Source organism: Macaca fascicularis, chromosome 19 (assembly GCF_037993035.2).
Source record: "Macaca fascicularis isolate 582-1 chromosome 19, T2T-MFA8v1.1".
NCBI lineage: Eukaryota > Metazoa > Chordata > Mammalia > Primates > Cercopithecidae > Macaca > Macaca fascicularis.
Window position 1 is genome coordinate 15,922,520 of NC_088393.1, and position 13,329 is coordinate 15,935,848.

Consider the following 13,329-nt stretch of genomic DNA (forward strand, 5'->3'; position numbering starts at 1 on the left):
CATCACCAAATAGCCCAGCTTGGGTTTCTGAATGGTAACATTAACTCTAGCCTGGTGTCCGGTGGTGACCCAGGTTGGCATCTGCAGAGGGTCTTGGATGACTTGAGAGGTATTCAGGGAATGGGACCCATCTCTCCTTCCTTCCTTCCCTCCTTCCTTCCTTCCTTCCTTCCTTCCTTCCTTCCTTCCTTCCTTCCTTCCTTCCTTCCTTCCTTTCTTTCTTCCTTTCCTTTCTTTTTTTTTTTTTTTTGTTGTTGTTGAGACAGGGTCTCACTCTGTTGCCCAGGCAGGAGTACAGTGGCATAATCATAGCTCACTGCAGCCTCGACCTCCTGGGCTCAAGCAATCCTCCTACCTCAGCCTCCTGAGTATCTAGGACTACAGGCATGCACCACCACTCCTGTCTAATTTTTGTATTTTTAGTAGGGATGGGGTTTCACCATGTTGCCCAGGCTGGTCTTGAACTCTTGGGCTCAAGTGATCCACCCGCCTCAGCCTCCCAAAGTGCAGGGATTACAGGCATGAGCCACTGCGCCTGACTAATCTCTCCTTGTTGATAAACCTTGGACCTGATTCTCCAAACCCCAGATGTCCAGGTCACAATAATGAACATGATGGCAGCACCAACAGTAATGAGAGGTATCATTGATCAAAGGCTTACTGTGTGCCTGGAAGATTGCAGCCCCATGAGGTGGGTAAATAGGCCTTCTGTCTTAATGGATGAAGAAATCGAGGCTCAGAGAGGTGCAGACACTCACCCGAGGTAACACAGCAAAGAGGCAGGGCTTTATAGAATATTTTCTGAGGCTCATGTCCAGGTGTGGCCATACTTGGGATGGTGGGCAGAAACAATTACAGTCCTGCAATGGTCTAGATTATTAGGTTATGAAATTTCTTTTTCTGCCAGGATCCTCTTTGGGCCAAGGAAATTTTTAGCAAAAGGCTTGAATATGATCAAAGCTGCGATAGGACTGTCTTCTTTACCCCATTTGCCAACTCGGCCCTGCCTTCATTAGTCATAAATGACTCTGAAGCTCTTTCTCAGAACCTTAGAAATTTAGAGTGCTGAGTGGAGACTCAAGACCTAGAAGCCAGGCTGGGCGCGGTGGCTCACGCCTGTAATCCCAGCACTTTGGGAGGCTAAGGCTGGAGGATGGTTTGAGCCCAGGAGTATGAGACCAGCCTGGGGAATATAGGGATACCCTATATTAATTTTTTTTTTTTTTGAGGTGGAGTTTTGCTCTTGCTGCCCAGGCTGGAGTGCAATGGTGCGATCTGGGCTCACTGCAACCCCTGCCTCCCCAGTTCAAGCTATTCTCTTGCCTCAGCCTCCTGAGTAGCTGGGATTACAGGCATGTGCCACCACGCCCAGCTAATTTTGTATTTTTAGTAGAGATGGGGTTTCTCCATGTTGGTAAGGCTGGTCTCGAACTCCCGACCTCAGGTGATCCTCCTGCCTTGGCCTCCCTAAGTGCTGGGATTACAGGTGTGAGCCACCGTGCCCGGCCCTTTATTAATTTTTTTTAACAAAAGAATAAAAAAAATTAGCTGAGCATGGTGGCAGGCACCTGTAGTCCCAGCTACTCAGGAGGCTGATGTGGGAGGATCACTCAAGCCCAGGAGGGGGAGGTTGCATTGAGCCAAGATCACACCACTGCACTCCAGCCTGAAGGACAGAGCAAGACCCTGTCTAAACAACAATAACAAAAAAACCAAAAAAACAAATAATCAACAACAACAAAACAACTTAGAAGGCACCTCTCAGCTCTGGCCTTCTGCGGTCTGGCACTTTGGGGGAATGTATGAGTCTCTGGGGTAAAGCCAGCCCTCTGATGTTGAGGAATTCAAGATGGTACCATGAATCAGTGTGGATGGGAGCAGGCTGCCTTGACTAAAGGCTTGGAGTGAAAAGGAGGGCTGGGATGTAGGGTGATGGGACCAGTGTTGGGGTGCTCTTCTGTCAGGCTCCTGGCTGGTCCCAACCCCTGCAGTTCAAGAAGAGGCATGTATCTGATACCTGGCGTCGGCCTGGGTCCGTGCCCTGCATTCCTTCTTGGGAGCCCACACACCTTGTATAACAAGTCCTTAGCTGGTGAATGGCTGGGCCAACCTGACAAACCGGCGCACCCTGGGCGTGGGCCGGGACGCAGAATCAGTCACTGGCTTTCACCACCGCCAGATAATGCGGGCCCCGGCAGGGCAGGGCCACCTCTGCCAAGGCCGGCCTGCTGGATGAGATCGGGGGCTGGTGTAGATAGGGAGTGGGCATGCCAGCCGCCCACAGCATTCTGAGAGTGCCACCTTTGAACTGCTCTCACTTCTATCAAATAGCAATAATAGGAGTAGTCATCATGGCTAACATTTTGTGAGCTACGTGACAAGGCCTTTCCATACCTCATTTCACTGAGCCGTCCTAAACAACCTTAGGGGGTAGGTCCTGTTATTATCGACCCATTTCACAGATTGGCAAAGGGAGGCTGATGGCAGGGACTGGGTTCACCCAAGGCTGCTAACCTAGGGAAGAGGAGAGCTGAGATTTGAACCCAGGCCTGTTGGAGTCAAAAGTGCACATTAAATTAAATTAATTTATGTTTTGAGACAGAGTCTCACTCTGTCCCCCAGGCTAGAGTGCAGTGGTGTGATTTTGGCTCATTGCAACCTCCACCTCAGCCTCCCAAGTAGCTGGGGATACAGGCATCCACCACCATGCCCAGCTAATTTTTTTGTTTTTAGTAGAGACAGGGTTTCATCATGTTGCCCAGGTTGGTCTTGCATTCCTGACCTCAAGTGATCCTCCCTCCTTGGCCTCCCAAAGTGCTGGGATTACAGGCATGAGCCACCGTGCCTGGCCTGATTTTCTTGTTTTTTAGTAGAGATGGAGTCTCACTATGTTGCACAGGCTGGTCTCAAACTCCTCGGTTCAAGTGATCCTCCCATCTTGGCCTCCCAAAGTGCTGGGATTACGGGCATGAGCCACTTCACCCGGCTGATACCTTTCCTCCATTAACTAACTCCATAGTTTACATTAGGATTCACTCTTTGTGTTGTGCAGTAAACTAATGAATTTTTATAATTGATTAAATGTTTTTGAATGGGTGACATGTGCTCATGGTATAGGAAACCAAAAGGACTAGAAAAGTGGACAGTAGACTTAAGTTTCCCTTCCACCCCTGCCCTGAGTTCCTTCAGTCCCTTTCCAGAGGCTGCCACCATTTCTCCTGGGTCCTCAAAGCTTTCTCTCTCTCTTTTTTCTTTTCTTTTCTTTCTTTCTTTTTTTTTTTTTAGGATTACCATTTATTGGTAACAAACATTAAGTTTTACTTACATTCCATGGGGAGAAAAATTCCAGCGTAAACAATGAATGGAGGCAGTACTTAACCCGCAGGGGTACCAGGTTTTTTATACGGACCACACACAGAGCCTCGGTGCACACACTTCTTTTTTCATTTTTATTTTTTTGAGACGGAATCTTGCTCCGTCACCCAGGCTGGAGTGCAGTGGCACGATCTCGGCTCACGGCAACCTCCGCCTCCTGAGTTCAAGCGATTCTCCTGCCTCAGCCTCCCGAGTAGCTGGGACCACAGCACACGCTGCCAAGCCCATCTAATTTTTTGTATTTTAGTAGAGATGGGATTTCACTGTGTTGTCCAGGCTGGTCGCGAACTCCTGAGCTCAGGCAATCTGCCCCACTTGGGTCTCCCAAAGTGCTGGGATTACAGGCGTGAGCCACCACGCCCGGCCCAGTGCACACACTGTGTACAGTAACACAGCATCAAAAGCAACACAGCTATATAGAGAAACGTAGGTCATTCTTTTTAGCCCTAATGGAGATGTAATTAACAGTATCGAGCACTCTGGAAAATCAGCCTGCAGGTTTATGTGAACTACATGGAGATCATATCCTGTATTGTAGTGAAAGCTGAGTCCTCAAGAGCCGTATGTATAGATACACGATTTTTTAAAATAATATTTAAAATGGAGATCAAAGTTCATTTAAGTCCTATTTGCATTAACAAAAATAAAAACAAAATAAAAATGGAACCAAATGATCATCTAAAGTTTTAAATTCCTAAATTGCCCAATTTGTACAACTGTGGGAGACTTATTCAAGATTTTTGAAAGTCCAGGACTGTTTCAGCTGAACCAGAGGGCACACAATTTGCATCACTGAAATGGTCCTGGGTTAGTCGATGAAATAAAAATGTCTAACCACATACACATGGATATGATCTTTGTTGATTAGATTATTGATAAAGTCAGTTTCAGACAAGTTTCCAAACTATGCGATATAACTAGATACAGATGAGAAACTCTCAAATGACAATTTTATATAGTGTCGTCGGGCACGGTGACTCACGCCTGTAATCCCAGCACTTTGGGAGGCTGAGGCGGGTGGATCACGAGGTCAGGAGTTCAAGACCAGCCTGGCCAAGATGGTGAAACCCCGTCTCTACTAAAAATACAAAAACTAGCTGGGTGTGGTGGCGCATGCCTGTAATCCCAGCTACTCTGGAGGCTGAGGAAGACAATTGCTTGAACCTGGGAGGCGGAGGTTGCAGTGAGCCAAGACTGTGCCATTGCACTCCAGCCTGGGTGACAGAGCGAGACTCTGTCAAAAAAAAAAAAAAAAAGAAAGAAGGAAAGAAAGAAAATTTTATATGGTATCATATCTCTTGAGCTCAGGAGTTTGCAGCTGCAGTGACCTATGATCGCACCACTGCACTTCTGCCTGGGTGACACAGCAAGACTCTGTCTCTAAAAGAAAAACTGTGACAACAAAAGAGTCTAAATTTCATTTAGAGCAACGTGGAGAGCCATGGGAGAATTTCGAGCAGGGGAGGTTCATGATCTGATTTAATTTGAGGAAGATCCCTCTGGCTGTGTGTGCAGAATGGACTTCTTGCGGGGAGAAAGGATGGAACTCTGGGGACCAGTGGGAAGGGGCCACTGCAGTGCTGACCTGATGTGGGTTGGGATGATGGGGATGGAGAAGGATGAATGGATTCTGAAGATGTTTAGGATGGACAACTGGCAGGACCTGGCAACAGATTGGATGTGGCTGAAAGAGGGAGGAAGAGGGTGAGGTGAATCTGAGGGTCTAGGAGATGCCCCCAGGGGAATGTTCCGGAGCTGGCTGGACCTGGCAGTGTTGGACACTGAGACATGGGAATTGCCTTTGAGACAGGATTGCTGAAACCACGGGGAGGGGCGAGATCCTCAGGATGTGGGCACAGAGGAAAGGGGAGACAATGTGGCTCTAAGAAGCCCCAACATTTACAAACTGAGTGAAGAAAGAAGGGCTCAAAGCAGACTGAGAAGGGGACTTTTTTTGAGACAGAGTCTCACTGTCTCACCCAGGCTGAAGTGTAATGGCACGATCTCGGCTCACTGCAACCTCTGCCTCCCAGGCTCAAGCGATTCTCCTGCCTCAGCCTCCCGAGTAGCTGGGACTACAGGTGCCTGCCACCATGCCCAGTTAATTTTTGTATTTTTAGTAGAGATGGGGTTTTGCCATGTTGGCCAGGCTGGTCTTGAACTCCTGACCTCAAGTGATCCACCCGCCTCGGCCTTCCAAAGTGCTGGGATTACAGGCGTGAGCCACTGTGCTCAGCCAGAGGAGGGGACTTTTTGAGGCTGAAGTGGAGGATGGGCAGGAGTGAGTTCCTGAAGGGCTTTGGATGTCAGGCTGAGGGGAGTAGGGAGCCATGGAGGGTGTTAGAGTATGGGAGTCACAGGCTGTTAGAAAGGGGATTGCGGTGGCTGGGATGGGAACTAAACTGCAGCCAGGTGGCTCCTGGGGGTGGATGTGATGATTCACGTGACCCCTGTTGGCTGAATATGTTGACTTTCTGTCAGCACTTTTGAGCCTGCCAAGATGGGCTTTGGGGCCCACACCCCCTGACTGGGCTGCAGGTGAAAAGGTCACACTGGTGTGGACCCAGAGATCATCTTTTTATAGTCACCCCCAGGTACAAACAGGGAAACTGAGGACCAGGCCACATAGCCAATCAGTGAGGAGGCAGACATAGAATCCAGATGTTCATTGTGTATGTTTATGTCTGTGTGTGTGTGTGTGTGTGCGCGCGTGCACAAGTACAAGCATGCATTTAAAAAGAAAGTCTTGGCCGGGCACGGTGGCTCAAACCTGTAATCCCAGCACTTTGGGAGGCCGAGGTGGGCGGATCAAGAGGTCAGGAGATCGAGACCATCCTGGTTAACACGGTGAAACCCTGTCTCTACTAAAAATACAAAAAAAATTAGCCAGGTTTGGTGGCGGACACCTGTAGTCCCAGCTACTCAGAAGGCTGAGGCAGGAGAATGGCGTGAACCCAGCAAGCGGAGCCTGCAGTGAGCCGAGATCGCGCCACTGCACTCCATGGTGGCATGAGCCACCATGCCAAGCCTGCTTCTTTCTTATAAGGGTACTTCGGATTGCATTTAAGTCCCTCCTGGAGAATGTAGGATCATCTCCCCAGATCAAGATTCTTAATTTGGCCAAGTGCGGTGACTCACGCCTGTAATCCCAGCATTTTGGGAGCCTGAGGCAAGAGGATCACTTGAGGCCAGCAGTTCGAGGCCAGCCTGGGCAACAATAGTGAGACCCCATCTCTACAAAAATTAAAAATATTAGTTGGAGTGATGGCACATGCCTGTAGTCCCAGCTACTGAGGAGGCTGAGGCAGGAGGACCACTTGAGCCCAGGAGGTCGAGGCTGCAGTGAGCTGTGTTTTTGTGTCACTGCACTCCAGCCTGGCCGATAGAATGAGACCCTGTCTCAAAAAAACAAGAAAATCCTTAACTTGTTTGCATCTGTAAAGACTCTGGCATATAAAGTCACATTCACAGGTTCTAAAGATTAGGAAATAGTATCTTTCGTGGGGTTATGATTCAATCTCTACCCTTGCTCCACTTGTCCTCCTTCATGACATGTGTACTTATATCGCACTGCATTGTGTCTGTAATTGGTCTGCTTTCTCAAGAGCCAGGGCCATGTCTGTCTTGCTCACCATTATATCTTCAACGCCTAGAACTGAGCTAGACACATCACCAGGGCTCAAAAAGTATTTGCCCACTGCATGCTAAAGAAATGTCTGTAAGAGAGCTTAATGTGCCGGATGTGGTGGCTCATGCTTGTAATCCCAGCACTTTGGGAAGCCAAGGCAGGTGGATCACCTGAGGTCAGGAGTTCAAGACCAGCCTGGCCAATGTGGTGAAACCCCGTCTCTATTTAAAAATATAAAAATTAGCCGGGCGTGGTGGTGCGCGCCTATAATCCCAGCTACTTGGGAGGCTGAGGCAGGAGAATCGCTTGAACCCGGGAGGTGGGTGTTGCAGTGAGCCAGGATCACACCACTGCACTCCAGCCTGGGCTACGGTGCGAGACTCCATCTCAAAAAGAAAAAAGAAAACGAAAACAGCACTTAGTGAAAAGTTCTAATTAGTAGTAATTATTGCTAGCTGGCTTCCCCAGCATTACTAGAGATAATCATTACCCATCATTAAATTGGTATGGAAAGAAATACCACCGCCGGGCACGGTGGCTCACTCCTCTAATCCCAGGACTTTGGGAGGTGGAGATGGGAGAAATGCTTAAGGCCAGGAGTTCAAGACCAGCCTGGGCAATATAGTAAGACCCCCATCTCTACAAAAAATTAAAAAAGTTAGCTGGGCATGGTAGTATGTGCCTGTAGTTCTAGCTACTCTCAGGAGGCTGAGGTGGAAGGATCCCTTGAATCCAGGAGTTCAAGGCTGCAGTGGGTTATGATTGTATCACCGTACTCCAGCCTGAGCAACAGAGCAAGACCCTGTCTCAAAAGAAGAAAAGGGAAATAAATACTCATAGTTGCTTCCTATGGAGCAGGTTACCTGGAGTTGCCTGTGTGAGAAGCAGCCCAGTTGCACATCAGCATCTCGAGTTTGGAGCATCTGCCTGGGACCTGTGACTTGGAGTTCCTTATACTTCCATTTGGGAAGTTGCTTCCTCCTCATCCCTATCCCTACTCCGGGCTTTCCAAAGGAAGTATCACTTACACCAGCTGGTCTGTATTTTTTTCAGAGATGAGTTCTTGCTGTGTTGCCCAGGCTGGAGTGCAGGGTCTGTTCACAGGTGTGAACATAGAGCACTACAGCCTCCAACTCCTGGGCTCAAGTGATCCTTCTGCCTCTACCTCTTTAGCAGCTGGGATTACAGGTGCTGCCACAGTGCCTAGTTTTGTGTTTTTAAAAATTTTAATTGTGGCAAAACACATACACCATGAAACTTACCATCTTAACCATCTTTTTTTTTTTTTTTTTTTTTTTTTTTTTTTGAGACAAAATCTCGCTCTGTCGCCCAGGCTGGAATGCAGTGGCGCCATCTTAGCTCACTGCAGCCTCTGCCTCCCGAGTTCGAGTCATTCTCCTGCCTCAGCCTCCCAAGTAGCTGGGGCTACAGGCAACCGCCACTACACCCAGCTACTTTTTGTACTTTTAGTAGAGATGAGGTTTCACCATGTTGGCCAGGCTGATCTCGAACTCCTGGCCTCAAGTCATCCACCCGCCTTGGCCTCCCAAAGTGCTGGGATTACAGGCGTGCACCATTGCGCCTGGCCATCTTAGCCATTTTTAAGTGTACAGTTCAGTGGCATTAAGCAAATTCACAGTGTTGTGCAACCATTCCTACCATCCATCTCCAGAATTTTTTCATCTTTCCAAACTGAAACTCCATCCCCACGACACACTAATTCCTCATTCTCCTTCCCCCGCACCCCTGGAAACCCCTATTTGACTTTATGTTTGTATGAATTTGACTACTTCAGGGACCTCATACAAGTGGAATCATACAGTATTTGTCCTTTTGTGATCGGCTTATTTTTTTTCTGTTTTTCTTTTTTCTCTTTCTCTCTCTTTCTTTCTTTCTTTTTTTATTTTTTAAATTTTTATTATTATTATTTATTCATTTACTTTTTTTTTGAGATGGAGTCTCGCTCTGTTGCCCAGGCTGGAGTGCAGTGGCCGGATCTCGGCTCACTGCAAGCTCAGCCTCCTGGGTTTACGCCATTCTCCTGCCTCAGCCTCCCGAGTAGCTGGGACTACAGGCGCCCACCACCTCACCCGGCTAGTTTTTTTTTGCATTTTTTTTAGTAGAGATGGGGTTTCACTGTGTTAGCCAGGATGGTCTCGATCTCTTGACCTCGTGATCTGCCCATCTCCGCCTCCCAAAGTGCTGGGATTACAGGCTTGAGCCACCGTGCCCAGCCTTTTTTATTTTTTACTTTTATTTTTATTTTTATTTTTTTGAGACGGAGTCTCGCTCTGTCGCCCAGGCTGGAGTGCAGTGGCGCGATCTCAGCTCACTGCAACCTCTGCCTCCCAGGTTCCAGTGATTCTCCTGCCTCAGCCTCCCAAGTAGCTGGGACTACAGGCGCCCGCCACCATGCCCGGCTAATTTTTGTAGTTTTAGTAGAGATGGAGTTTCACCATGTTGTCCAGGCTGGTCTTGAACTTCTGACCTCAAGTGATCTGCCCGCCTCGGTCTCCCAAAATGTTGGGATTACATCGCTGAGCCGCTGCACCCAGCCAAGAAATTTCACTTCTGCATGGGAAATGTGGTTTGGCGTTGGCTTTCAGAAGAGCTTAGCGAGGACTGGTGTGGTGGCTCATGCCTGTAATCTCAGCACTTAGGGAGGCCGAGGCAAATGGATCACTTGAGATCAGGAGTTCAAGACCAGCCTGAACAACATGGTGAAACCCTGTCTCTACTAAAAACACAAAAAATTAGCTGGGAGTGGTGACGGGCACCTGTAATCCCAGCTACTCGGGAGGCTGAGACAGGAGAATCACTTGAACCCAGGAGGCGGAGTTTGCAGTTAGCCAAGTTCTTCTCTTTGCACTCTAGCCTGGGCAATAGAGTGAGACTCTGCCTCAAAAAGAAAAAAAAAAAAAAAAAAAGAAAGAAAAGAGAGAGAGCTAAGCTAGTCTGAACCCTTAGTGGAGGGCACTATTGGCAGGGGTGGGTGGGGCTGAGGGCTCAGGGGAGCACCTGGAGTACACACCTTTAGCTGTGATGCCTGAGGAGATAGCTGTACAGAGGGAATAACCGTCAGCCATTGGTACTGGGGGGAAGGAGAGAAGAGAACAGGACCCAGTCATTTCCAGGAATCTCCTTGGGGTGATCTGAGATTCTTGGTCCCTCAAAGTGACGATGATTGAGGGTGGCCCTTGGCAGGGCCTTGGGGGAATCCCTGCCAGCTTCTGTCTCCATTGAGTTTGAGAAATTGAGCCGGGATTTAGCGTCTTCATCTGGAAAATGGAGTGAATGATAATACCTACCTCTGAGGACCTGTGTATGATTCTGTGTTGGTCCATTCTCTCATTACTATAAAGAAAAGAGGTGTCATTGGCTCATGGTTGTGCAGGCTGGACGGGAAGCATGATGCTGGCATCTGCTCAGCTTCTCAGGCGGCTTCAGGAAACTTACAATCGTGGCAGGAGGCAGAATAGGAGTAGCTGCATCACTTGGCTGGTGCAGGAGTAAGAGTGAGGGGCACAGGAGGTGTTGCACACTTTTTTTTTGAAACAGACTCTTGCTCTGTTGCCCAGGCTGGAGTGCAATGGTGCAATCTCAGCTCACTGCAACCTCTGCCTCCCAGGTACAAGCGATTCTCCTGTCTCAGCCTCCCGAGTAGCTGGGATTACAGGCACCTGCCACCATGCCTGGCTAATTTTTTGTATTTTTAGTAGAGACAGGGTTTCACCATGTTGGCCAGGCTGCTGTCAAACTCATGACCTCAAGTGATCTGCCTGCCTCAACCTCCCAAAGTGCTAGGATTACAGGCTTGAGCCACCACGCCTGGCCGGTGCTGCATACTTTTAAACAATGAGATTCCAGGCTGGGAGGGGTGGCTCATGCCTGTAATGCCAGCACTTTGGGAGGCCAAGGCCGGCAGATCGCTTGAGGTCAGGAGTTCGAGACCAGCCTGGCCAACACGGTGATACCCCGTCTCTACCAAAATATATTTTAAAAACTAGCTGGATATAGTGGTGCATGCCTGTAATCCCAGCTACATGGGAGGCTGAGATGGGAGAATTGCTTGAACCCAAGAGGCGGAGGCTGCAGTGAGCCGAGATTGCGCCACTGCACTCCAGCTTGGGCAACAAGAGCAGGACCCTGTCATCTCCAAACAAAAAACAAAAAAACCCACAACAAGATCCCATGAGAACTCACTCACTATCTAGAAGACCTCACCAAGGGGATGGTGCTAAACCATTAATGAGAAACCACCCCCATGATCCAATCACCTTCCACTAGACCCCGTCTCCAACACTGGGGATTCCAGTTCAACGTGAGGTTTGGGTGGGGACACAGATCCAAACCATATCAGATTCCCTGAGGTGAGGCTGGTACTGCCTGGAGCATGGTGGTGCCTGGAGCATGGTGGTGCCTGGAGCATGGTGGTGCATGGCACATGGCAAGGCTTTCCTGCCTGCTCACTGTTTCATTCATATTATGGTTACCTACTCGCTTTGTTTTGGTTCCTCAGGTGCTGGCCCTAAAGCAAGGATCTGAGTGCAAGTAATTTTTTTTGGGAAGTGATCGCAGAAAATACCAGCAAGGAAGAAGAAGGTGAACTCAAAAGAACTGAAAACAGGTACTCAGACAAATAAATGTACACACATGTTCAGAGTAGCATATTTCATAATAGCCAAAAGGTAGAAACAGCCCAAATGTTCATCCACAGATGAAGGAGTAAAGAAAATGTGGGGCCAGGTGTGGTGGCATGCACCTGTTGTCCCAGCTACTTGGGAGGCTGAGACAGGAGGATCACATGAGCCTGGAAGGTCAAGGCTGGAGTGAGCCGTGATCATGCCACTGCACTCCAGCCTGAGTGACAGAACCAGACCCTGTCTCAAAAGAAAAAAAAAAGGAAATGTGGAATATCCATACAATGGAATATTGCTCAGCAGTATAAAGAATTAAGCTCTGATCGATGCCGCAATGTGGATGAACCTTGAAAACAGGATGCTGAGTGAAGGAAGCCAGACACAAAAGGCTGCATAGAATTTAATAGATTTATATGAAATATCCAGAATACTTAAATCCATAGAGACAGAAAGCAGATTAGTGGTGCCAGGGACTCCAGGGAGGGAGAATGGGAAGTGGCTACTAACAGGGATGGGCTTTTGTTTTGGGATGATGAAAATGTTCTGAAACTGACTGGGTGAGGTAGCTCATGCCTGTAATCCCAGCACTTCGGGAGGCCAAGGCGGGAGCCCAGGAGTTCAAGACCAGCCTGGGCTACATGGCAAAACCCTGTCTCTACAAAAAAATACAAAAATTAGCTGGGCCTGGTGGCATGCACCTGTAGTCCTAGCTACTTGGGAAACTGAGGTGGGAGGATTGCTTGAGCTGGGGAGGTTAAGGCTGCAGTGAGCCATGATTGTGCCACTGCACACTCCAGCCTGGGTGACAGAGGAGACCTTCTTTCAAAAAGAAAGAAAGAAAGAAGTCCTGAAATTAGACGGAGGTGGTAGTTGCATGATATGTAAATGTACTGAATACCACTGAATTATTCCCTTTAAAATGATTAATTTTGTGTTATGCGAATCTCATCTCAACTAAAAAAAAAGATAAAAGAAAAAGGGGGAAAGGACGTGGCCAATAGGGAGTTTCCACTGTGGGCAGCTGGAGTTTAATCTCACTGGGGAAGCCTGGAGTGAGTGTGGAACCTATATCTCAGGTCATTGCACCTAAGGGGTGAGGGAGCTGGGGTATTTATCCACCAATGAGCCTCAGTCATTGGTTGAGAGCTGCTCCTTTGGGAGGGGGGTCTTGGTTTCCCAGCCTGACTGGCTATGCATGGGCAGAGAATGCCCTATGGTAGAGAAGTCAAGAGCGTGACCTTGCAAAAGTCAAGGCTAAGAGCATACGAGCAGGGCCCTGAGTGCATCCATCTGTCCAGCTGGCTGGAGGTCATGGCTGGGGAATGAAGAGGTATCCTTGGTGTCTGGAACTCACGTGTGCTGGGAACCTGCTGTGCACTAGGCACACCATGCCTGACCCCATGGGTCATCGCCTTGTGCATGGCACCAATCCTCTGACCCTGTGTGTCCCCAGGATGCTGCCCATCACAGACCACCTGCTGCACCTCCTGGGGCTGGAGAAGACAACGTTCCGCATATACGCGGTGTCCACCCTTCTCCTCTTGCTGCTCTTCTTCCTGTTCCGCCTGCTGCTGCGGTTCCTGAGGCTCTGCTGGAGCTTCTACATCACCTGCCGCCGGCTGCGCTGCTTCCCCCAGCCTCCCCGGCGCAACTGGCTGCTGGGCCACCTGGGCATGGTAAGTGTGG

The 13,329-nt window shown here is 48.9% G+C and overlaps 1 protein-coding gene across 2 annotated transcripts in view; it reads left to right on the plus strand.

The window, feature by feature from the left end:
* The window catches only part of CYP4F22 (cytochrome P450 family 4 subfamily F member 22), a 41,732-nt gene that overhangs the window by 1,157 nt on the left and 27,246 nt on the right, over positions 1-13,329 (plus strand). For both annotated transcript variants that reach the window (XM_045379862.2, XM_074026205.1), the window contains exons 2-3: positions 11,523-11,630; positions 13,097-13,319. In XM_045379862.2, coding sequence (XP_045235797.2) covers positions 13,098-13,319 — 222 coding nt within the window. In that variant the 5' untranslated portion in view covers positions 11,523-11,630; position 13,097. The remainder of the gene's footprint in view (positions 1-11,522; positions 11,631-13,096; positions 13,320-13,329) is intronic.